The 27542-nt window shown below is 36.9% G+C and overlaps 1 protein-coding gene across 7 annotated transcripts in view; it reads right to left on the reverse strand.

Moving 5' to 3' along the window:
- Positions 1-27542, reverse strand: part of RYR3 (ryanodine receptor 3) — a 750252-nt gene that overhangs the window by 298061 nt on the left and 424649 nt on the right. For all 7 annotated transcript variants that reach the window (XM_072625274.1, XM_072625277.1, XM_072625272.1 and 4 more), the window contains exons 20-21: positions 11822-12038; positions 2994-3098 (exon numbers count right to left, since the gene is read on the reverse strand). In XM_072625274.1, coding sequence (XP_072481375.1) covers positions 2994-3098; positions 11822-12038 — 322 coding nt within the window. The remainder of the gene's footprint in view (positions 1-2993; positions 3099-11821; positions 12039-27542) is intronic.

Consider the following 27542-nt stretch of genomic DNA (forward strand, 5'->3'; position numbering starts at 1 on the left):
TGTGATATTTGAGTAGTCAAAAGAGCTATGTCCAAAGGGCCATAAAATTCGCCATAGTTTTTGACCCAGCAATACCACTACTTAGCCTATATCCCAGAAAAATTTAAAAAAAGAAAGGAAAAGGGCCTAGAGGTGCAAAAAGATTTATACTAGCTCATTTTGTGGTGAAAAAGAATTAGAAATTGGGGGTATGTCTATCCATCAGGGAATGGCTAAACAAACTGTGGTATACGATTGTGATGGAATACTATTGTGTGATAAGAAATGATGAGCTAGATACTCTCAGAAAATCCTGGAAAGATTTATAGGAACTGATACAAAGGGAAGTGAGCACAACCACTGTACCTAATAACAGCAACCTATGAATATGAACTGTGAAGGCTTAGCTATTCTCATCAATACAGGGCTCTAAGACATGTGCAAAGGACTTAACTGGAAAAACTGATGGAGTCTGAATGTAGATGGAAGCTCACTTTTTTTCTTTTACTTTGTTTTTCTTAGGTTTGGTGGTGTTTTGGGTTTTTTTTGGTTTGTGTTTTCTTTCAAAACAAGATGAATACAGAAATATGTTTTGCATGACTGCATATATATAAGCTATAAGAAATTGCTTGCCTTATCAATCAGGAAAAAGGGGAGGAAGGAAGAGAATTTGGAACTCAATTTTTTTAATGTAAAATTGTTTTTACATGTAAATATTACATGGAAAATGAAAAAAAATCCTATATAACATAAACCCTAAGGGACCTGGGGAGGAGTCACTCCTTCTTTCTGGCTCTTTCTACCAAATGGGCTAATAAATTTTTCTTTAAAACTTAAAAAAAATGCAGAGGGAATAGCCATGTGGACAAATCACACATTCTAAAACCCACTAAAATATCTAACATAAAATTATGTAAAAACAATACTACAGAATCAACCCCTTAATATTCAATATTTCTGTAGGAAAATGCACTGATATATCTCAGAGATAACTGTATTTTCAAGTTACTGGGAGCACTTCTCTTGCCCTGCAGTGGGGTCTCCTGCAAGTTGGAGGGAAGTTCAGGTCAATTTATTTCCCCACCTTTCTTCTTCTGAGGGCCTATGAATGAGCATGGCTTTCACTGACAACACATGCTATTTCTTATCAGGTGCTCTCTCCTTTCCTACGCCAACAGAGAACAGAATTCAGTTTCCTGTCTTAGAAGCAAGTACACTGTCCTTTTGAGATTTTTTTAAAGTGTTTTATCTACTAACAATGGAGGTTTAAAGTTTCCCTCTGCAACTCTTGATTTAAAACAGATTTAAACAAGATTTACCTAAATTCAGACAAAATGCCAGACACAGGCAGTGCATTCATAATAGTACCTATGCAGCATTCTGTAGTGGAAAGTAGTACAGAACTATTATTTGATCACGGAATCTATAATCATATCTATTCTGACTCTAGATTGCTGATGTAGGGAGGAAAGGGACTTCAGAGGCTACTAATCTGGCCTCTCATTTTATGGATGTGGAAACTGATGCCCAAGATTAGACTGTTAGCTTCTGGAAGGTGGGAACTATCTTTTGCCTCTTCTTGTAACCCCAGAACTTAGCACAATACCTAGAACATAACAGATGCTTAGTAAAATGTTTACTAATTGGCTGATTAGCAATTTGTTCAAGTTATAAAGTAGTAAGCATGAGTCAGGGTTCGAATTAGGTGCCCTATCCAATGTGGGATGAAGGGGTATAGTGCCCAGAAAATCCTGTGCAAGGATTGAGAGAGCAAAAGACTAAGAAAAAGACAGGAATGGCCACAGGATTTTACTCTCCTCTTCCTCCTTACCACAGAAAATCCAACTGCTATTGACCCATCCTGGAATAACAATGAAAACCGAAAAAAAAAGCAACTGGAGCTAGGGAAAAGATCCCGGGAAATACTGAGATCCGTAGCCAATCAGGGGAAAGGTAGTGAGGCAGAGAAGCAAATTCTAAGCAATGGCAGGAGAGAAGTAAAGGAAAAGGATCGCAAGTGAGTTACTACCTTTGTAGGATTCATAAACTAAGGTAAATGATAAATCATATGAAAATCTTGATGGACACTGAAATAAATTTTAGAATTCTTGGACTAGTAGTGAGCATCAGAATGAATTTAATCTTTCAGCTATGACCTACGACAAACTTCCATTCAAATCAATCTCTTCATTAACTTTTTACCTTTGAATCTTCTTTAAAACATTTTCGAGAGAAGGAGATTCTGTTGGTTTCCTTAGTCATGTATCTATCTTACTGGATTATCTGAAGATTACAACTAAACTTCTAAAAGTGCAGTTTCCCTCTCTGTAGTTTTTAATAATAGTAACAACTCACATTCACGTAGTGCTTTAAGGTTTGCAAAGGGCTTTCCATATGGCATAGGTTCTATCATGGCCACATTTTACAAATTTTGAAAGGAAGGCTCAGAGAAGTTAAATGGCTCACACAGCTAGGAATTAGCAGAGACTGAATTTGAAACCAGGTTCCACTAACCGAAGTTCAGTGCTTTATTTACTTTATTACTATTTTGGCAGAACACTTAGAGGAAAATTCTCCAAAATCATTATTTTAGTGTATATTAACAAATAACATAAGGTTCATTTTAAAAAAACAAACATAATCTTTTGTTGGAGGGGGGAAACTTCTGCGTTCTTTGAAGTACAATTTGAGAAACACTGCTTTAAGTCTCAAGCCAGATCAAATCATGGAAACTTGAAACATTAATGTATCAAATATGAAGATACTTTGTTCAAGGATTAATTAAGTTAAATATTGGGTGAAATAATCTTTAAAGCCTCAAATAATGAAGATATAATTCAAAGTTATGAATATGCAGATAAAATGGAGGCTGCTATTGAACAGAGCCAAGGGTAATGGCCAGAAAAAGAGAGAATAATCAAATTTCTCCTCCTCATCCCATCATTCTTAAAATTTCTCTTTCAAGCAGATAAAGCGTCTCAACCCACCTGCAGCCGAAATCAGTCATTACATACCTTGCCAAATGTCCATCCTAACTCTATTTTATTCATTCCCCATAGTTCATGGATATTTTCAGCCAGTCTGTCTCGGATCTTCTCTAGATGGGGAGGCAAAACAACCTAAAGAGAAAGGAAAAGCAAGTGAGAACCAATGACCAGAAATGAATTAGCTGGAAGAAACTGCAAGTCCTAGTATTTACTACATCCACTATTCCACCTTCCTCATTTAAGCCAAATTCTCATCACAACAGACTATATAAGATGGGATGTAGGCCTATCAAATGAATGAATACATGTGAAAGTGCTTTGAAACTAAAAGGCAGAGGAGATTAAGAAGGAGCATGTAACAGGAATGAGGAATGTTCTGGGAGGATGCCCAGAGGAAGGTAGAAGATGAAATGTCAAGTTTGGGAAATATATAGTAGCTAAATTTGCCTGGAATAAAGAGGATGTGAAGAAAAGTGATGTGAAAGATCATTTTCTTTTTCAAAATTTGTAAACTGATGACAATTTCCTTTGGCAGAGGAAGTTCCTCCTCCTCAGGAGCTTCCTACACTGATGAAATCACAAGTATGATGCCCCACCCTCCCAAAAGGATTAATTACCCAGTTTAGTATACTAGTACAATATTTTGTCAAACAAGCATGGCAGCATTAATAAAATGGTTCTATTGCCACTCTCTGAACTTTGACGTATGCTTCATTAAACATGGATGCTCTCCTAGATGAATGAATGAAATGCACTTATTAGATATTAATATCTACTCAGCATCATGCTAAGTATATGAAAACTGCATGAAGTTAATTCTATAATTTGACTTTTAAATTAAAAACAAGGGTTTCTAAGAGTCAGAGGTAAAGAGAAAGTACATTTTTGATGGTAGTAGAGTTGGGTTATTAGATAAGAAGCCTACTGAATCAGGGAGAAAGGGGAGTAGAATAGAACCATAAGGTATACCCATAATTAAGGAGTATAATAGATGGATGAGAAAACATCCAAGGAGGGGAAAAAGGAACACTTGGATAAATAAGAAAAGAGCCAAAAGAAATTTGTGTCTTGGAAAAGCAGAGAGAAAAGTGTATCCAGGAGCACAGGGTGGTCCATGGTGTCAAATGCAAAAAAGAGATTGAGCAGGATGAGGACGGGGAAATGACTGTTAGATCTGGCAATTAAGAGAAAGTTGGAAGCCAGTTTTCAAAGGGCTAAGGAGTGAGTGAGAGGAGGAAAAGTGAAATCTGTAAGTATGGGGAGATTTTTCAAGTATTTTGGATGAGATAGGGAAGAAAGATATAGGAAAATAGCTTGAGGAGATGATAGAGTTGAGCAAAGTCTTCTGTTTTTGCTTTTGTTGTTTCTATGATGAAGTCTTGGACATATCTGAAAATAATAGGGAAGGAACTAATAGATATAAGTCATAGGTCTGAGGGAGATGGAGAGATAACTGAAATTGTATCCACTGGAGGAGACAGGAGGAGACAGAATCAAGGACCCACGCAGAAAGGTTGGCTTGGTAAGGAGAACAGCTGCCTCATTCTCCAAAACTGGACAAAAGAAAAGCATGTCAAGGGATTTTAAGATGAAGAGAATGTGAGAAAAGGGAATTCAGATCATTCCACCTCTCTCTAATCTTCCCTCCCCCAAACCTCTTTGTCTTCATCATTAGAAGTGTCCCCCTACCTATTAGCCCTGTTCTGATGAAGAAAAATTCTGGAAATGGTAACAGAATATTAGACTCCACATGCAGGACCAAGGTGTTGGGGGTATGTGAGAGAAAAGATATATCCAGTTGTAGAGAGGATGGCTGAGGATACACAGTCATCAGGAGGAAGCCAGATCTCAGCGAAGGCTGTTAGACAGAAAAGACTCCAGATTGAAGAGAAGTTTGTTGACTATGAAATACAACTTCTAGAGGAGAGTACAAATGGGTAGAATTGCAGTGGGATATAGTTTAAGTCCTGGCTTTACCACTTATCGGGTTGTTATACGTATTTTACCCTTTTTCTGCATTTCTGTTGTCTGAAGTGTTTAAAAAACAAATAATTTTCTTCAGATCTGATTTTCTTTCTAGGACTATTCTAAAATCTCTTTTATTATTGAATGTTCATTTTTTTTATTAATGGTGAGGCTCAGATTTGCAGTATACGTCACTTGGTCAATTTGAACTCCTTTGTTCTATGGAAGATATTATTTTATTCCCTTCTATGGTTTCTGCGTCATTTGAATTTCCTTTCCTAGATATTTGAAGGTCTTTCTCCTGGTCACTTGAAGGACTTGTTGTTTTTGAATTTTTAAATTTAAACACTATGTGCCTTGGAGTTTGCAGCATAGCTTTTCTTCTTTCTCTTGGAGGTGATGGCTAGATTCTTCCAGATGGCAATTTGTTTTCTGTGTTCAGAATTTCTGGGCAGTTTCTAAAAATTATTACTATTTTCATTATGTTAATACTTTTTGACTTGTGTTCTCCTTAAGTTGTCTCTGTGCAATCTGTTGTCAATATTAATATATTTTGCTTATATGGAGATTGTTTCTTTTAATGGCATTGAGTTTTTATTCTCTTCTTCCAGTCTGTCCTTCACTTTTAATTTTTTTCCTATTCCCATTCAGTTATTTTTTCATTTCTTTGATGAGACTTGCCCCCTTGGATTCAAATTTTTCCATTCTGTCAATTATTTCTGCACCAGAGGCCAAAAAATTTGTTTCACAATTCTTATTTCTCTTTCAAACTATTTGGGGAAATCCTGTTGTGGTTCCGTACTCTCTTGAGAATCAATAGGGTCCACTGTCTCAACAAATGCTGACTTTCTTCTGTCATGAAATATTTTTTTTCATAAAAATCTATTATTTCTGATCTGGAGGCAACACTTCTTTTTGTTATTAATATCTCCCATATTGGTTTATCTATGTATGCTCCAGGTCTTGGAGTTTTCTTCCTCTTGAAATCTTGGGTAATTTCAGTCTTTTTTTTTTTCATATACTCCTCTATGACTCACTTTCTGACTTCTCCTTTAAGTGTGGATTCTGCAAAGGCTGGAAGTCATTTCATTGCTTTTCCATGCTGGATTCACAGTTAGCTAGCCTCAATTTCTACTCCAAGTCACTTCGTGGAAGATAGAATTAATCCTAGATGAAAACTGGGCTTTTTCCCTCAGGTTTAATGGCCTGCCAACAAGACTCACATGCATATTCTGTACCAGTTACTGTTGTTTCCCAGTTTTCTCATTGAGCTCTGATGTCACACAGAGCACTGCCACATTGCTGTCCCAGCCTAAGCAAGCTTGTCATCTGGTTCTCCTTTTTTAAAGAAAGTGAAAAAGTTATATTTTAATCTTCATTGAGAATTCATCAGTTTGCTTTTGGGAAGTGGATAGCACTTTTTCATGAGGAATCCTTTGGAATTTTTTTGGGTCACTGTATTGATCAGAGTTTTTCACAGTTGGTAATCATTGAAATGTTGCTATTACTATGCACAATGGTCTCTCAGTTCTCCTCAATTCACTTTGCATTATTTCTTATAGATAGGCTTTACCATGTTTTTCCGAAACCATCTCTCTTGTCACTTCTTATAGCACAATAACACCCCATTACAATCATATGCGAAAACTTGTTCAGCCATTCCAAAACTGAGGAACATCCTCTCAATTTCCAATTCTTTGCAACCACAAAAAGAGCTGCTAGAAATATTTTTGTACATATAGTTCCTTTTCCTTTGATTTCTTTGGGGTAGAGAACTAGTAGAGGTATTGCTGAATCAAAGAGTATGCACAGTTTTATAGCTCTTTGGGCATAGTTTCACATTTTTCTCCAGAATGGTTGGACCAATTCCTGATTCCATCAATAGTTTGTTATTGTATCTATTTTCCCTAATTCCAGGACTTGTCATTGCTGGTAGGTGTGAAATGGTACCTCAGAGCTGTTTTAATTTGCCTTTCTCTAATCAGCAGTGATTATAGCACTTTTTCATTTGACTATAGATAACTTTAATTCTTTTTTCTGAACACTGTTCATGTCCTTTGGCCATTTATCAACTGGCAACTGGCTCCTATTTTTTAAAATATGACTCAGTTCCCTGTACATTTGAGAAAAGAAGCCTTTATCAGAGAAATGTTATAAAATTTTTTGATTATTGCTTCATTGTTTATGTTATCTTATAGCAAAATGCAGTTTCCCTGATTATCTCTTTTAATTAGGTCTCTCATTGCTTTTTTTCTGTATGAAATCATTGCCTTTTCTTACTTCAGCAGAAGCATAAAAAATTTTGCTTCAACTCTTTATTTTAAGTCTGTGTCTTTCTTTTTCAAGTGTATTTCTTGTTAACATATTGTTGGATTATGGTTTCTAATCCATTGTGCTATCTCCTTCCATTTTATGGGTAAGCCCATCCCATTCACTTTCACCGTAAAGTGGGGTATTTAGGGTTAGGTGGTGAAGTGGATAGAGCACCAGTGCAGGAATCAGGAGCACCTGAGTTCAAATCTCACCTCAGACCTTTGACACTCATTAGCTGTGTGACTTTGGGCAAGTCACTTAACCCCAAATGCCTCATCCTGGGTCATCTTCATTTTCCCCTCTACCATAAAAATTCTTCCTTATACGCCTCTTTTATTGTGAAATAATTTTTCCTATGCCACCTCTTCTTTTCCTGTTTTCCCAGTGCATAACTGTTTCTTACTGCTTCATTTCTTTGGAGATTATTCCATTTCCATATTCTGAATTAACTCAGATTCTTCAGTCTATGTAGACTCCTTCTTACTGCCTTAATGATTATAAAGTTCTGGGGAGTTACATGTATCATTTTCCCATAATGGAATATAAACAGTTTAGCTTCATTGAATTCCTTATGGTTTCTCTCTATGTTTACCATTTTGTGCTTCACTTCAGTCTTCTGTTTGAATGTCAAATTTTCTATTTAGCTTTAGTCTTTTCACCAGGAATGTTTGAAAGTCCTCTATCTTATTAAATATTCAATTTTTTTTTCCCTGAAAGAGTCTACTAAGTTTGACTGGTTAGGTGATTCTTGGTTGTAATCCTAGTTCCTTTGCCTTCCTTTAACATGAAAGCTGTTAAATCTTGTGTGGCTCCATGATATCCAAATTGTTCTTTCTGGATGCTTGCAATATTTTGTCTTTGATCTGGAAGCTTGGGAGTTTTAGGGAGTTTTCATTTTGGGAATTCTTTCAGGAGATGATAAATGAACTCTTTCCATTTTTACTTCACTCTCTGTATCTAAGATATTGTAGCAGGTTTCCTTTAAAGTTTCTTGGAATATGAAGTCCAAGCTCTTTTTTTGATAATGCCTTTCAGGAAGTTCAATAATTCTTAAATCATCTCTCTTCACTTTATTTTCTTGGTTACTTGTTTTTTCCAATGAGATGTTTCACACTGCCTTTTTTTTTCATTCTTTTGGCTTTGTTTAATTTTTTCTTATTGCCTCATGGAATCATTAGCTTCTGCTTGCCCAATTCTCATTTTTAAGGAATTAATTTCTCTAGGGAGCTTTTTGTACCTTTTTTCCATTTGGCCAGTCCTGCTTTGTAAGGTGTTCTTTTATTCATTAGATTTTTGTATCTCGTTTTCCATTTGGCTGATTCTATTTTTTAAGGAGATAATTTTTTTTTCAGTGAATTAATGTGCTTCTTATACCATTTGACCAATTCTGTATTCTAATAAAGTATTTTATTTTTCTTATTTTCTTCAGTATTTTTGGTGCCTCTTTTGCTAAACTGTTAATTCTCTTTTCCTAATTTTCTTCCATCATTCTCATTTCTCTTCCCCATTTTCCCTTTACCACTCTTATCTCTTTCTTTAATTCTTCCAGGAATTCGTGTTAGACTTGGGACTCACTAGCATTTTTCTTTGAGGCTTTGGTTGTAGCTATTTTCAACTGTTGTCTCCTGAGTTTTCATCTTGGTTTTTCCTAACACTATAGTAGCTTTTTATGGACAAGATCTGTTTTTGTTGCTGTTTGCTAGCCTATAATTTGACTTTGAGCTTTATGTTAAAGTTTATCTCTGCTCACCTGAGGGGGAGGAGGCAGTGTTCTCACCTGTAGGCTGCTGTTTTCAGAGCTAGTTCTAGAGGTCTGCAAATTTCAGTGCTTCCAGGGAGAGGTCTGGTTACTGCTCACCTGGTTTATACTATTATATTTAACCAGGAAGGGCCTGTGCTCTCTTGTAGCCACAAGTATTAGAACTTCTTTTGGCCCTGAAACTATAACCAGGTCCCCTGTTCTCCTAGAGTCACAAACATTTGTGATCCTCTTGGCCTTGGAACTGAATCCAGGGCCTTTGCTCCTTTGCAACCAATAAGAAGTATTCCTTTCCACCCTGGAACTGAGACTTAGAACTGTTTATGTGCAACAGTTACCAACCTGTGCCAGCAAAGGATCCTCTATATTTTCTTTCTGACCAGCTTACCCACTCTCCTCTTGCCTGTCCTTTACCATCTCTAGACTGACAACTCCCAAAGCTGCTTCTGGTATTGTTACAGCCATCCCCACAACTGGTGCTACCATACAGCATTCTGCTGACCCCCACTCAGTGTCACAGACCTTTTCTCTTGACCTCTGAAGTTCTCTTGACCTTCCTAAAGCTGGAAAAATATCTTGTGCTGACCTCCTGTTGGATCTGCAGCTCTAAAATTTAATTTGAGGAGTTCTTTTAAAGTTGTTTGGAGGGGAATGAAGAGTTCATCTGTGTTGCTGCCTGTACTCTACCATCTTGGCTCCACCCCTCTGTTCAGTTTTCTAAAGCAATGGGAGAAAGAAGGTAGTACAGAGCTGAATTCTGTTGCAAGACTATGGGCTGGCTTCTACCACACTTGCTGTAGCATAGTAGGTGGTAGTGGAATAGGTGCTGAGGGAGTAGGTTATGGGCTAGTGATTAGTCTTTTCTGTTGTTACTTCGTTTAACTGCTACTTCATTTGGATTCTTGGCATCCTAAATAGTGGAGACTACTGGGATTGCTTAACTCGTGCAAATAATTCCTCTTTTGAAGAGGTTTTAAACGTCATGAAGATCAGAGGGAATTTCTAGTACTCCTTGTGGGTCAATGAGAAAGAGAGTTGAAAAGACAGAGAAGGGAGCTGTAGTGTCGTTTGTGGGGATTCCCAAGAAAGGCAGGATTAATGGATCACAGAGTATAGGGAGAGGAGAAAAGTAGAAGAAGAATAGAAACACGCAAAGGGGCCAGACTGTGAATGGCTTTACGAGCCAGAGAGTTTTATATTTGATTATTTGATCTTGGAGTTTAGTAGGTTGACTGTTGTCCTTGGTTCTCAAAGAGAAACAAAATGACTTCCCTATAAGTACAGTGTGTCAACTGTGGCTGATCAGACCAATACAAGCTTGGAAAGCTCTATGAGACGTGGGGTAAAAATAATCCATTTAAATATTAGAAGTGGAGATGTCTCTAAATTTGCTCATCTCACATTTCTTATGAGCTACTACAATTCTGTTTTGCTCAGAGAGTACAGTGCCTTCGGTGATGCAGGCACACTATGTTGGGCATTTCTTTGCCAGTGTCTTCTATGTCACACAACTTATTTCAAAGGTCTTCAGAGAGACCCTGAGAGTGTCTTGTGGGGGTAATGGGGAGCTACTGTAGTTTACTGAGTAAGGTACTGACATGTCAGATTTATGCTTTAGAAAGATCACTTTGGCAGCTAAAAGGAAGATGAACTGGAATGGGTTAAGATTTGATGTAAGGACACCAGTCTGACAGCTACTGTGTAAGTCTAGGCATTAATGATAAAAGCCTTCACCAAAGTGGTGGTTGTGTGAGTAGAGAAGAAAACTTACATGAGCAATGTCATGAAAATAGAAAGGTAGGGCTCTGGAACAGATTGGGATGTGAGAAAACGAAGGTCTGAGAATGGCACTGAGCCTGTGAGCCTGTGAGCCTGTGTGACTGAGAGAGTGGCAGCACTTTGAATAGTAAGAAGGAACTGCAGAACAGGGGATATTTTAGGGGAAGAATAATGAGTTCTGTTAGTTATGGTTTTTATATTATGAGCTATAGCTGTCCAAAAAGTAACTGGTAATGTAGGCTTGGAATTTAGGGAAGGGACCAGGACCTGAGACACGGATCTTGGACTCATGTGAAATGAGATGATAATTGATACTCGGAGAGCAAATGGTATCACAGAAAGATTTAGAAAAAGAAAAGAGACTAGAACAAGACCTTGAGGAACCTAAAGGAAGATCCAGGAAAAGAGACTGTGAAAGAGTGATCAGACAAGTAGGAGCAGAGCCAAGAAAGAGAAGGGTCATGAAAAGCTAGAGAGAAGAGAGTACATGGGAGGTGAGAGTGATCAGGAGTGTCAAAGGTTGTAGGGAGATCAAGAGGAGGCCTCATGTAAATGTGACATAGACTTAGTTGTTGTATTAGAGTTTGTATCTTAATGAACAGTATAAATTAAACTTGCTCTTTAGTCTCAGATAGGCTAGAATATGTCCACCCTGAGTAGCAAGTTTACATTCTTGGGTGTATAAAATCCCCCTACTCTTTTTAGACAGGCAGGGTCAATGTCTTTAAAAGTATGCAGCACTTTCTAGTTCTATTTCCATTTTTAATAACTCCCAGCTAACTCGGTTTATTCTTTCCTTTCTCTCAAGCATGCCTTGCTTCTTCCTACCTCTGATCACTTCCGTGACGATGCTATCTATCTCCGGTCCATAAAACCATAGCAGGCGTATATAGTGAAAACACTAATTAATGATAATGTATCATGGGATAACAGTATGAGTAGAGAAGTCAAATACCTGAGATAATTCCCAAACACAACCAGAACCAGAACAAAGATCTTCTCTAGATCTATAGATTGACACCGAATCATTTTAACCTACCTGACTGGTATCTATGGGGCACGGGATAAAGGAGGCTTGAGAGAGGAACCGCGTAGTGCCCAACAAATCCCTTATTCCTTCAGAATCACGCTTATATTCTTTGACAGGCTCCAATATCATCTTTTCTTTTGGAAGCAAGGCTTCGTAGCAGGGGGCATAACCAGATGGAGGTAAAAACTTAAACTCCCCATGACGTCCACCCAGAAGGAAACGTACTCTGTATTATTTGGAAAGACCAGACAGAAAACAGTGAAAAGAACCAAGAATATGTGAAAGAAAAAAACCAAAAAATTGCAAATAACTCTTTGATTGACCGTCACTAAGGCCATAAATTTCAAGCAACCAACATTCCAAAATGTACAATAAAACACTAGAGAAATGCATCATCCACACTGAAAGAGGAAGGCAATACAGAAGAGTGGAAGGAGCTGATAGAATATGGCCTTGAACAAAATTACTTAAACTCTCTGGGCTTAAGTTTGCTCATTTTTCAAATGAGAAGTCTGGCTGTGAAATTACAAGAATCAATTCTGGGTTGAGAAAATTCATCTGGCTCTTAGGAGAAGTTAGAGTAGAAGTTATATGGAGAGTACAGGGTATACACTATCAGAAACTGTTGATGGGCTGGGTCAGTTTGTTTAACTGAACTTTTTCTTTCTTGCCTCATGGAATATGGGAACGCAGAAGGTATATTTAGAAATAAAAGTGAGATAAAGAATTGAAACAAAGTGAAAACAAGTAAGATTGGTCTGTAAATATAAGATTTTACAAATTATATGACTTCAAATATGACATATAGTTAATATTAATTAATACAACTGGCACCCTAATAGGACAAATGTAACAAAGATTCACCAGATTTTTAAAAATACTTCTGGGATACAAAAGTTGTGCAACAGAAATCGACATCATTGGCAGTAATTGTATGAGTGAGTTATTCTTAACAACATGAAATTACTGAAACTGTAGAAAAGTTTTCCAACAAAAGTACTGGTCACACAGATGCTGGAAATAAGTCTGGAGAAAACTTTAGAAACTTATCCTAAAATTGTAGGCAATAATAATAAGGTGAAAAATTGTTTAGGTAACTGTTTTTAATATACTTATTTGATAAAAAATAATTCAAACTTGCAATTATCAGCAAGTGATATGTGTTAAAGTCAAAATGCTGCATGCATTATCTGAATGCTGCAAGTGAAAGGACCTCTCTATCTCTCAAAGAAGCTGGACTCAAATTATTAAGCATTAGTAAATAACATGACCCCTAAAATCTGAAAATCAAGGAAGCAAATATCTATTAAGTCAAAAGACTATGTGATAAGCACTATGTGATAGGCATGATGATAGGTGCTGGGGATCTATTTCCTGGTCCACTCTTTTCAGACGATCAACTCTGCCACTTCCCCTTGGATAATCTAGATTCCACCTGAGGTCCATCAGCTCTGATAGGGGAATTTTTGCCTTATCTTGCAAGGGTGCAGGCCTTCTTGACACTTCTCTGTGGTTCTAAGCCATGGTTTCTCTATAAGACTACAGCCTCTACGTGTTTCCCCCTAACAGTCTAAACTCTATCTCTGAGTCCCTTTGCTCTCATAGGTGAGTTCTGTTTTACCTTGCCAGCAGTCCCAACCTCTCCCGGCTTCAATTTCTGCTTTTATATGTTGGGTCTCCATTAGAAAGTAAGCTCCTTCTTGCTTATCTGTGTTTGTATCTCATCACTCAGCACAGTGCCCGGAACATAGCATTTAATAAATTTTCCTTCCTCCTTTCCTCTTTTTATTCTTTCCTCCCTCCTTGCCTTCTTTCCTTCCTATCTACCTATCCTGTCTATCTATCATCTATCTATCAATCTAGGGCAGCGAGTGAGTACAGTTGGGTATTGAGGAGGGAGGGGAATTAGGTTCACTTGACATAAGCAAGTGCTATATAGGCAAGGATTAGAATCTATGACATTATTGTTAGTAGGTCTGGTAGTATACCTTAGGTGCTTATGCTGTAAGTAGTATACCTTTGACTAGTAGGTTAAAGAATTTATACAAGGATTAGTTAAGTGGTGAATAGCTATAGAATACACCATGCTGACTGCTATGTATTATAATAAAAAGAATTGCTAAAATTATACAATAGTAATTAAAATGCTATAAATGTGGGTTGGCAAATAAATTAACAAAGTACCATTCCAGAGGGACCGGTTATCAACATAGGACAAGTTTGGTTGATTTACACAGCTATGACAGTATTGAGGACAGTAATCTGTCCTCCGTTCTATCACACCCCTCCCTTCTCTTATCTCCTTCCCTCCATGACAGTATATTCTTTTAGTTCTATTTGGTAAACAACTTCCTGAAGAAAATTAACAAGCAGGAAGCTGTGGCAGAAAAGCTAAGACAAACAGGGAAATTGGAATATATAAAAGCTTTCATTTCTTCTACCCAGGTGATTTCATATAAGGTAGGCTGATATTTTAAAGGAAGTTAGGGGGCACAATGGGGAGATCCCTGGATTTGGAGTCAGGTAGGCCTGAGTTTGAATCTTGCCTCAGATACTTACTAATTGTGTGATCCTGGACAAGTGACTAAACTCTGTGAGGCTCAGTTTTCTCAACTGTTGAAAAAAAGACTATATAAATGCTAGCTCTTAATATTTTTATCATCTGAATTTAAGGATTCTAATCAATTAAAGTTTTACTTTAAAGTCTTATGTTTGTCTTTTTTTCCAAATTATTAATTTGTTTTCAACATTCACTTCCATAAATTTCAAATTTTCTCCCCGTCCTTCCCAAGGAAAGCATGTAATCTTACATGGACTCTACACATACATTCCTATTAAACAAATTTTCACATTAGTCATGTTGCATAGAAGAATTATAGCGAGTAGGAGAAAACATGAGAAAAAACAAAACATAAAAAAGAGAAAATAGTCTGCTTCATTCTGTGTTCTGATTCCATAGTTCTTTTTCTGGATGTGGATGGTATTTTGCACTATCAGTCCTTTGGAAATGTTTTAGGTCCCTGCATTGTTGAGAAGGGCTAAGTCAATCAAAATCAGTCCTTGCATACTGTGGCTGTTACGATGTATAATGTTCTCCTGGTTCTTCTCGCTTCACTCAGCATCAATTCATATAAATCTTTCCAGGTTTTTCTGAAGTATGCCTCTTGGTCATTTCTCATAACACAATAGTACAGCTTTACATTCATATATCACAACCTGTTTAGTCATTTCTCAATTGATGGCGATCCCCTCGATTTCCAGTTCTTGGCCACCACAAAAAGAACTGCTACAAATATAAATGTACATGTGGAACCTTTCCCATTTTTATGATCTGTTTGGGATATAGCCCTAGAAGAGGTATTGCTGGGTCAAAGGGTATGCATACTTTTATAGCCCTTTGGGCATAGTTCCAAATTGCTCTCCAAAATGGTTGGATCAGCTCACAACTCTACCAACAATGAATTAGTGTTCCAACTCTCCCACATCTTCTCCAACATTTACCATCTTCCTGTTCTGTCATGTCAGCCAATCTGATAGGTATGATGTGGTACCTCAGAGTTGTTTTGATTTGCATCTCTCTAATCAATAGTGATTTAGGGCATTTTTTCATATGACTAAAGATAGCTTTAATTTCTTCCTCTGAAAACTGCCTATTCATATCCTTTGACCATTTATCAGTTGGGGAAAGCCTTGTATTCTTGTGAATTTGACTCAGTTCTCTATACATTTTAGAAATGAGGCCTTTAGCACAGACACTAGTTGTAAAAATTCTTTCCCAGTTTTCTGCTTCCCTTGTAATCCTGGCTGCATTGGCTTTGTTTGTGCAAAACCATTTTTGAATGTACTCAAAATTATCCATTTTGCATTTCTATTGTTTGGTCACAAATTTCCTCCATTCTCCATAAAATCTGACAAATAAACTATTCATTGCTCCCCTAATTTTTATTTTTTTAATTAATCTATTTATTCTCAGTTTTCAACGTTCACTTCCACAAGATTTTGAGTTCCAAATTTTCTCCCCATCTCTCCCCTCTACATACCCCAAGATAGCGTGCATTCTGATTACCCCTTCCCCCAATCTGCCCTCCCTTCTATCACACTCCTCCCTTCTCTTATCCCCTTCCCCTCTATTTTCTTGTTGGGCAAGACAGATTTCTGTAACCCATTGCCTGTATGACTTATTTCTCAGTTGCGTGTAAAAACAATTTTTAAAACTTTAAGTTCCAACTTTTCTCCTTTCCTTTCTCCCCACCCACCTCCATTGAGAAGGCAAGCAATTCCATATAGGTTATACATGTGTAGTCATGAAAAACACTTTCATAACAGTTATGTTGTGGAAGACTAACTATATTTCCCTCCATCCTATCCTGTCTCTCATTTATTCTATTCTCTCTTTTGATCCTGTCCCTCCTCAATCGCAATTGCAATTGCAAAGATATTGCAGTAATTACTTCTAATTACTTCCTCCTCCCATTTGCCCTCCCTTCTATTATACCTCCCAAATCCTGCTTATCCCCCTTTTCCCACTTTACTGCAGTGTAAAATAGATTTTCATACCAAATGGAGTATGCATGTTATTCCCTCCTTAAAGTCAAATCTAATGAGAGTAAGGTTCAATCCATGCTAGACTGTGCTTTCATCCCAGCCATTGTGATAGACACTTCTGGTCGACCTTCCAGGCTGTCTTGGGTTGGAGATTTGCTTCACTCTGCCATTCTGTGGGTTCTGCAGCTCCAGAACGTGTTTAGGGTCATTTTTTCAGGTATTCAGCTGGGTTTGGGGGGAGAGCCGTACCAAGTCTCTGCTTTTACTCTACCATCTTGGCTCCACCCCCCTCCCTGTACTTGTCATTCTTTAAAGCTATTTAAGCATTGTTGGGGTTGGAAGCTCAATTCCATGTGGACAGTCTCGGGCGGGTAAAGGTGGGAACTTCTAAATCTTAGAGCTCTCATGAGACCCCCCCAGGAAACGGCTGGGAATCGAGGTGAACCGAGCTATCTCGTGTATTTCCACCTCTTCCTGTGAGAAACGTGATGGGAGAGAGATCTCCCCACCCTCGAGATTGTCCCGGATCTGGGCACACTATTGTTATCTAACAGCACGGTATTTAGATGCAAACTATGCGACTGGAGAGTTAAGTAGGATCAGGGAAGCCTGAAAGCTCTCTTAGCACGTGAGGAGCCAAAGAGGACACAAGGCTCCGCTTTTCCTCTTCTCCTTCTCTCCCCTCCCCCTCTCTCCCCGCTTGTACTTCTACTTCCAATCTCTTATTGTAAGATCTTTGCCTCCTTGGGAGATTCTTCTATCCCTCCTAAGGAAGAATCCCCTGAACTTGTAACCGAGACCCTGAAATAAAGCTCAACCCTTGTTCGACTCTGGAACGTCCTTTCTCTCATACGAGCATCCGGTTTGGCCAACCGAAGACCTCGGGAGGTGAGGTAAGAAGACTCGGGTAGCCCACAGGCCTCTAGGCCTGGCAAAGCATATTTTTATATTTAGTATTTTTAAAATTTATCCCAATAGTCATTCAGATGGAATACGGAAAAAGTTTAATGACAATTTTACAAGTGAGGATAATGAAAGGCATGGTGGAAAAGATGCTGGATTTGGAGCCAGAGAACCTAGGCTTCAACACTGACTCTATTACTTTCTAGCTATGTGAGCATATGCAAATTCTTTCTTTTTTGAGTTTCAGTAGTCTTTGTAAAATAAAAGCATAGAACTCTAGGTTCTTTAAGATACTTTTTCAGCTCTAAGTCCTATCATCCTATAAACACTTACACATGTCCAGAGCTCCTTTTTGATAACATCTAGACTAGAAATATCTGCAGACTACCAGCCTAAGACCACACTTTATCTTTCTGTTTCTTCCTATTCTAACTGAAGCTACTCTAGCTCATTTGAAGTCTCATTAACTTTCACCTAGACTACTGCAAAAAACTTTTTCTGTTTTTGTTTTTATAACTACATTTTCTCTTTACCAATAACTTTTGTTTTTACATCACACTTATTTCAAATATATTCTCTACTCAATGAGACATACCTTTTAATAAACACCAAAAATATAGAGAAAAAAATTCTGCTAAACTAATTCATTGACCATATCTGACAGCATGTACAATACTCTACCAGATTTGTAAGATACTGTAATAATGAAGAGAAGGTGCCTTTCCCAACACTTCTCCAGCATGACAACTCTTATAATTAGGCAAAGTTCGGTTTTCTTCGTATGTTCATTTTATTTATATTGCTGCTGTCATTGTATATCTTGTTTTCTTGATTCTGCATACTCTACATTAATTTCTGTAAGAATTCCCGTCCTTCTTTTACTTCCTCATATACAGTGTATAATTCTTTACGATGTAATAATATTTCATTATTTCCATGTACTGCATTTTGCTTAGACATTTTGTGATGAGCATCCACTTTTTTCCATTTCTCTGATGCCACAAAAAGTATGGTTATGAATATTTTGGTCAAATAAGTAAGGAACTTTTTCTGTTATTGGTCTTCTGGAACATATAAAGCTAGCAGTGAGATCTCTAGGTCATGGGGCATGCAAGGGTATTTTGGTCACTTTTCTTTTCAGTATAATCTTGAACTGCTTTCCAGAATGACTGGAGTAATTCATAGCTCCACCAGTTTTAGAGCAGGGATGGGCAAACTTCAGCTTTGACCTAGGTCCTCAAGTGTGGACTTTTGACTGAATCCAAACTTCACAGAATGAATCCTTTTATTAAGAGACCACAGGTTCCCCACCCCTGCCTAAGAGTACCCCTTCTAATGCTGACTATTCCTGTCTTTTTTACCAGGTATGAAATGAAACCTAAGTTATTCTGATATACATTTTTCTCTTATTATTAGTGATCTGGAACAATCCTTCATATATTTGTTAATAGACTGCAATTCTTTTTGCACTGTGCTCATTCATATCTTTTGACAACTTCTCTACTGAAAAATAGCTATTGGTTTGATATATTTGTTTTAATTTCATATATATATATATATTTATGATGGCAGATGCAAAGATTTCCCAGTTAATGATTTTGCTTCTTATTCTAGATTTTTTTCATGCAAAAGCTTTTTAAATTCAAAATTATCTATTTTATGTTTTAGAATCTCCTCTATCACCTGTCTTTTCTCTTATTTTTTGGCTAAGAATTCTCTTCAGGCATAATGTAAAAGGTATGTGATCTTATTTTCTTCTAAGTTTTCTATGATATAACCTGTTATTGGAATAATTCTTTAACTGATCTTTCTTATTGCTGTGCCCCCTTCAATCCTCCATTTTTCATATCATTTCATGTTACTTTGGCAAGTAATCATTTTAAACCATCATTTTGACCACATCACTCCTTTTAAAGCACTACGACAGTTCCGCAATGCCTACTGTATGAAGTATAAGCTCTGGTCCCTGGCATTCAAAATCTTTTAAAATATGTTCTTAAGTGACCTATATTTAAAGGCTTATTTCATATGACTCTGTATGATATTCTGTATGCTTTAGTCTAATTGGACTATTCACCAACTCCCACTGTTACCTTAGCTTCTTCCACCACATTACCTGTATTCTCATGAAACTCACTATTGGAATGGATTCTAGATCTGCAAGCTAATTTTTCTATTTCCTTCCTTTCTTTAAGTCCAACTATGAAGCTATCGATTTCATGAATCCTGGTTCTTTCTCACCACACTATCCCTAGCTGAGGGCAGCTAGGTATTATTGTGGATAGAGCACAGTGCAGGAGTCAGGAGGACCGGAGTTCAAATCTCACCTCAGACACTTGACACTCACTAGCTGGTGACCTTGGGCAAGTCACTTAACCCCAGTTGTCTCATCCCGGGTCATCTCCAATCATCCTGATGAATATCTGGTCACTGGATTCAGATGGCTTTGGAGGAGAACACACACATACATACACATCCCTAGCTGAAAATATTCTTTCTCCACACATTCTTCATAAACTTTTAGATGTTTTCTTTGTACTAAGGTTATAGAGGAGAATAAATTTTAAATTGTCTTGGATGTTCTCAAGAATAAAGTTCCAATATGAAAACATAAATGTTCTAATGAAGAAAAAAGGGAAAAATGGTCTAGAGGCACTAATGACATTTGAAGTCACTGACCAATTAAGACTTGCATAAGATACACAAAAAGATGAGGTTGGAATACTGAGATATGAAAGAACGGCATGATATAATAAGAAGAGTAAAATAAATTCTCAAGCTCACAAACTAATATGTAAAATCAATTTTGAAAGCAGCTTCTTTTTTTATTTTGAAACCTAAATTGTGGCAAAGGAAGATCAAAGCAGGGTCAGGACTCCCAATTTGTTTTTGCAGAATGAAATGTAATGCATAACTTCCTAAAAATTAGGAAAGATGAAGAAAAATGCACACCTTGAGTGATGGTGAATTCCTCATCACTGGATGACTTTCTGTCAAGAATGCTGTAGAGGTCATTCTTGCTTAAATTTAGATTGGACTAGATGACCACTGCTATTTTTTGCACCTAAGATTTTATAATTCTTTCAGGCTTTAAGATTATGAAAAGATATTCTTGGTTTGACATTTTCAGTGGTAGTTTCTATTGTTACTATGGACATGGAAAAAACATTTGGACTTAACTAACAATCTAGAAGACTGAAACAAGAAAACTAGAAGAGTTACGTTTAGAGAGGATGTTTGCTATGAACTGGAAAAAGTCCGGTTAGTGTTCTCGTTAGATGACTACAAATAGCCTCATGATGAAAAATGAACATTATGAGGAATAAGTACTCACAGACTGTTTTCCTATTTATAGTGAAATAACACTACAGTGATAGGAAAAATAAAAGAACCTGCATTGACTTCACTGTCTCACCATTTTCTTAACAAAAGTAAGAGTAACTGTAGACAAGAATGAAACAAAGCACATATTTTTATGATATTGTGTTCCCTTTCTGTTAAACAAAATTTGTTCAGAGATCTTGTGAGAGCTGACCTGATTTAAAACTCTTGTGTCAGTAAACCATACAAATCAAGGCATCAATTTTTCCAGGAAACTAAGACTAATGATGGTAAAGGAAAATAACTGGAAGCAACAGCTACATGCCTGAAGACAGTGCAATCTACAAACAAGTCCTGAAAGGACCATGGAGGAAAGTATTAAACTCACTAGGTCCAATTATGATATAGATCATTCCTCTACTCTGCTCTTGAATCCATTTTATCTTCTTTTCTGGGAACTTATACCCTTGATTATCCATTATTTTTTTCTCATCTTCAGTTTCTCCTTAAACACTGACTCTCTCTACCTAAAAACATATGCAGATGTCCTCATCCTTAAAATAAAATAAAACAAATAAACAAAAACCTTCCTTAAACCCTTACATTCTCTCAAGCTACTGAGGGAATAGTCTGCCTTTTCCAGCCAAACTTCAAGAAAGGATTGTCTAAAATATTTTATGTGAACTGTAGGGATTTCCTCACTTCCTAAGTTCTTAGCCAGTCTCAGTGTCAACTCCAACCACACCACTTGACTAAAACTACTCTCTGCAAGCTTACCAAGGATTTTTAACTGCTAAAACTCTTCCCTAGTCTTTATGCTATTTGCATTCTGTGTCTTTTAAACACCACCAACTACCTCATCTTAATGGTTTCCCTTGGTTCTTCTCCTATGTTCTTAGTCTCTGTGGCTGGATCATCCTCCTCCCCCAACTACAAAAGAGTGGGCCCCTCAGGTTCTCTGTCCATGTGGATTCAATTTTTAAATCTTTCCTGATGACTCTGAAATCTATATATCCATCCCTAATCTTTATCCTGAACTCCAAACTCACACCACTGACTGTTGTTTATCAGGTTATCCAAAAGCACATTAAACTCAACATGCCCCAAAAGAACTCAATATAATTTCTCTGAAACATATCTCCAAATTCCCTTGTTTCTATTGATGGCACCACCATTTTTTCAGCTGCCCATATTGAAAAGTTTGGATACATCTTTCGCATTCCCCTTCCCTTAAATTTCCATATCCAATAAACCGTCAATCCTTGCCCATCTTACCTCTACAAAATTTCTCACTTCTGTCTCCTCTCCATGAACATAATCATTCATCTAGTTTGGAGTCTCATCACTTTTCATCTGTTCTACTGCAGTATAATCCTGACTGGGCTTCTCATGTGTCATCTGTCTCCTCTTTAACCTATTATTCACACATTGGCCAAACAAATATTCCTAAAATATAAATCTGACCCTATAGGTCCTCTACTCAAAAATCTTCAATGGCCTGTTCCTCGTATGTTGCATTCCATATCCAGCCTCCATGCCAGGGCTGTCCAGCATATCTGGAAAGGGTTTCTTCTTGTTTGTAGAATTCCTTCAACACCCAGCTCTTATGCCATTTCCTGTAGTAACCCCTTCCCCCGCCCTCAGTCATTAGCACTTGATATTGCTTCACAGATACTTAGTATTCACTTATTGTGCACATTTTGTGTGCCCCCAATACAATGAGAACTACTTGAAGGCAGAGACTTTTTCATTTGTCTTAATATTCCGAGGCCCTGATATCCTGAATTGCATGAAGTAGGTAGCTAATACATTTTTATAAGTTATTGTGTTGTTCATATTTTAATCACTGTTATATCTAAATATTTTCATAACCTTTCTAAAGAAAATCCACTTTTCCCTTTGGAAGTGTTTACAGTAAATAATTTTATTATATAAGATTCCTACTCCCTCCACCACAGTGATAGCACTAGAACTAGTAAATTTTTCCACTGCTGGAGGAAAATCCTTTTGATTTATTCAATCAATTTTGAAATTCCCTAAACAAATATGTTGAAAACTTTCTCTTAACATTTTTAAATCTACCTTTAAGCCAAATGAGACATTTATTTATAATGAGAGGCAGTATGATGTAATAGAAAGGGAATTTTTTTTTAGGAATTGGAAAACCTAGGCCTAAATCTTAGCTCTGCTATTAACTTGCTTTATTTCTTTAATTCTATACATCTTACCTAATTTTAAAAGTGAAAAGGCTGGGCTAAATGACCTCTAAGGTATCTTTCCTGCTTTAAATATTACCTTATGTTTGCAAAGACACAAGATAACGTTCTCTGCCATTTACTATTTCAGAGGTTGAACGACAGTTATGATTCTTCAAAATCTAAATGAACCACTGACCCAGCAATCTCACTATCCAAGGAGGTGAACAAATAAAGTCTTATTTTATACCATAAGGTTTATTTTTATGGCAATAAAACTTGGAAAAGAAGTGGGTGCTTACTGAGTGAAGAAAGGCTAAAAATGTACATGATGGTAATGGTATACTATTGTGCCTTAAGAAATAATGGAAAACTTCAGAGAAAGGTGAGATGATTTATATAAATTCTTGCAAGACCAAATAAACAGTCAAAATAATTGCATGCAAGTTCTACAATAACGTAAATGAAGACAATTATAAAAGGCAGATGAACTCTGGCTAATTATAATGATCAAGCCTAGTCTCGGAGAAGCAATGAGGACATACACTTTGCTCCTAGAGTGGAGAGGCAGAGGGTACGCATGTGGTCTGGTGCACACACCATCAAACGAAGGCTCTGTCGGCTGGTTCTGCTTGTGTTGTTGTTATTACAGAGGAATGTTCAATGTAGGTAACAGGAGAAGATTAAGGGAAAAGGTCTATGCTATAAAAAGAAAAGTCATCAACAAAATTGAAATAAAAACCAAAATCATATTGTGCCTACAACTACTTCAATAAAATGTCCTACTTTTAACTGAAATGTAGTATTGTTATTCACAGTCTGTTAGCATATGAAATCACTTTGGTTCTTTTTTCTGACATGCCTCATTACTCTTACCTGCCATCAAAACTTCCCTTGGGGCTAAGACAGCTCCAAGGAAATGCACATAGTCTGGTTCAATAAGTAAAGAATTAAAAAGCTTTTTTGGTTTTGAACTGAGCTGTCATTTTAAGTGCCTGATTCATAACCACACCTTTGGTCCAAACAGGCATGACTAAAGTTACTGAATTATGTCTATTACCAAAGTGATATTTCTTTCTGGTTAAGGTTTGTTGAGAGCCCAATATAACAGCCAATACTCATCACATTATCTTCAGGAATATATTTATCTGAACAGTGATTTCCATGAGCTGTAAACAGCTAAGCTTTTGGTGACTTGACCTCTAGCCAAGTCTGGTGAACAAGAATGGGACACTGACAATGACCGCAAACATCAGTCAACTGAAGGATCAATTACATGTATAATTGCTTGAGGGAATTTAACTATAGCTAAATAACGAATGAGAGTTTAGGGACCAACATTAATTTCAAAAGAACTGAAAAAGTAGTGCAAGAATTTTATCTGGAGTCTACTTTACAAGACTAGCTTTCCACTCTATGTGAGATCAACTTAGAGGTAACTTCACCACCTGAATCGTTTTAGAAAAGTTTCTAGACAGATTGCACACACTTAGATCCTGTAATCATTGTCTCTGCCTCCAGCTTCTCTCTCTCTTTCATTTATTCTTCACCTTTCTCCTACTAGAATGTATTTTCTGAAATATGCCCCTCCTGTGGTTCACTGAACTCTTTCCCATGTAACCAACAAAAGTAAGTGGACAGAATGGAGCAATAAATCAACCAAGTCTGACAGCATACACACTGGGGCAGTTGGTGGTGCCATGGACCAAAGTCAGGGAGACCTGAGTTCAAATCTGGCCTCAAGCACAAACTAACTGGATGACCCTGGTAAGTCACTGAGTTTATTTTTGCCTGTTTTCCTAACTGTAAAATGGAGGTAATGATAACACCTACCTCATATGGTTGTTGAGCAAATTAAATGAGATAAGATTTATAAAAAGCCTTTAGCACAATGCCAGACACATAGCAGGTATTACAGAAATGTGTACTCCTTCCCTTTCTTTTCCCTTCCACACTTTCAGTTTCTACCTCTCCATCAAAAGCAACTATTCTATTTTCTGTTTTACAGGCCCAATATTAGTCATAGTATTATTGTAGTCTTTTAGTGTTGTTTAAATTTTCATCATTTTCCTAATTCACTTACTTCATTCTTCATTAGTTTATACGTGTGCTTCCCATGTCTCTGAATTCTTTATCTCTTCTTATGACACAGTAACGTTCTATATATTCATATACTATAGTTTTTCAGGTATTCATGAATCTATAGGCCTCTGCGTTTCCTATTTTGGTTACCATAAAAAGTGCTGCTAAGAGAATTTCCTACTTGAATAAGTTTTCTAATAGTTTCTTCATCTATAAAATGGGCAAATAATATAGCCATGGTATCTATCTCAAAAGTTTGTTCTTTCAAATGAAATACTGTGTGTGAAATGTTTTGTAAACCTTAAAGGACTATATAAAAGTCAACTTATTGCTTTCAATAACTCTTCTTTTTAAATTAATGGCACTTACTAAGTGCTTACATATATCTATACATCTAGTGTTGTTCAGTCATTTCAGTTGGATCCAACTCTTGTAATCCTATTTGGGGTTTTCTTGGCAAAGATACTGGAGTAGTTTGCCATTTCCTTCTCCAGTTCATTTTGTAGAGGAGGAAGCTAAGGCAAGCAAGGTGAAGTTACTTGCCCAGGGTCACATGGCTAGTAAATACCTATGGTCAGATTTTAACTCAAGAAGACGAGTCTTCCTGACTTCAGGCCCAGAGTTCTATCCATTGTGCCATGGAGCTGCTCCAATATATCTATATCCCTGTGTAACCATAAGGTAATTTTTTTCAGGGGGGAGGCTTTCTCCAATCCCTTATGTTAAAACTGACAGTGGCTCCCCAATTCATAACAATCTACAAATTCAGTCTGGCATTCGAAGCCCTCTATTATCTGATTTCAGTTTACCTTTCCAACACATAGTCTACATTGCTACCTTCACAAAGTCTGTCTTCTAGCTAATATGGACACTCATGTTCCTCCCTTCTTATCATCCCTCATCTCTAGATGGCCTCTCCTGCCACCTTCTCATCTCTGCTGAAATCCTATCTTTCCTTCAAGATTTTGTAAATCAAGGGTCACTTCCTCCATTAAGTCTACTCTGACATCCTGCAGCTGGAAACGATCTGCAAATCCTCAAATATATGACGACTTTGGAAGTCTTGCTTTCATTTATTCCGTTATCATTAATTTCATTATAATTCATACAAATTAATATTGGTGCACGTCTTATTCCACCTACTACAACGTGAGCTCCCTGAGAGTCAGCACCATTGTGTAGTGGCAAAAGCCCCAGACCTGAACTAGGACACATAAATGTGGATCCAGTCTTAGCGAGTGGATAACAGCCATGCAACTGTGGCTGCCTCATGTAATTTTTTGGAACCTCATTTTCCTCAGCTGTAAAATATTAATAATAATACTCACATTACCTAAGCTGCCAAATGGTTACGATTCTCAAGTGGGAATAATATATGTAAAAGAATTCATAGACCTCAAGTAATACCTGAATATAAATAATGATTGTGTCATCACCGTCCCTAGTACTTGGCAAACACTAGTTTCGTGCCTTGCCATAACAGGTATATACTGTTAATTGACTTGATCCCAAAACTATTGCTATCAGGGATGTGCATGAGCTGTGTAGGTCTGTGATTTTTATAATGAAAGTCTAGTTCATTCTTATCTAAAATATGATATAATTTAGAAACAAGTCCTATTTAGAGGCTATGGGGAAAGCTGCAGTTACTTTATTTACTGGGCATAATTCTTATTTTGTTGAGATTTGAGAAGTAATAATATCACAGAATTGATGTAGTCTTCTATTTGAGCATGACTAGTAAGGGACTTTTATGCTATATAGAAAAATATTGATTTATAGATTTTAATACGTAACCTATCTCTGACTTTACTATGGCTAATTTTAATTGAGAAATATTCTTTGCCCCCAGGTTTTTGTTCCAAGAACTGTTTTTTCTCACCCCGTTCTACCTTTCTAGGATAATTACACATTACTACTCCCAATATATAGGATGGTTCATCCATACTATACTCACACAGCATTCCATAGCCAATTCCATGCCTTTACAAGTACTATGCCCATATCTGGGATATACTCCCTCCTTACCTCCTCCTCTTAGATCCCTAACTTCCCTCAAGGTTCAGGAGCACCATGTTCTACAAGAAATGTTTCTTGATTTTTCAAGTGCTGGTTAGTGCCTTCTCCTCAAAATTTCCTTGTTATCTATTTTGTATAACTCTACATACATTCCTGTTATTCTTCCTTGCTAAATTAAAAATTCAAGGACAACTTCTGTCTTTGTATCTCCACTGCCCAGCATAGAACCTGTAGCACACAGGAGGCATTTAATGACATTTAATACCTCTGTTGATTGACTGATGTAACTTTTGGCAATAAGATCACAGTTCATATCATCAAAATCCTTGTTTGTGAAAATGAATTTGAGGTCACAAACTGAGCTTTGGAACTTTGCAGAAACGTCACTAAACAGGAGCTGTGAGACAGAAACCTTATTTGGAACCATGTAAGCATTATATCTTTCTTTTAAGTATAAAGAGAAGCAATTGAAAAACTTCCTTGAAGGGATAACATTTACTTAGATATATTCTCCTACTGTGATGACAGTAAGAACAAAACAAAAACAGGCAATTAGATGGGTCCTACCCACAACTTTTTTGAATATCTACAATTGTATTCCTTTTCAATAAGGCATATTTTAATTTTTTAAGTTAACAGTTTAAATAACTAGTTAATTAATTATC

This window comes from Notamacropus eugenii, chromosome 7 (genome assembly GCF_028372415.1).
Source record: "Notamacropus eugenii isolate mMacEug1 chromosome 7, mMacEug1.pri_v2, whole genome shotgun sequence".
NCBI lineage: Eukaryota > Metazoa > Chordata > Mammalia > Diprotodontia > Macropodidae > Notamacropus > Notamacropus eugenii.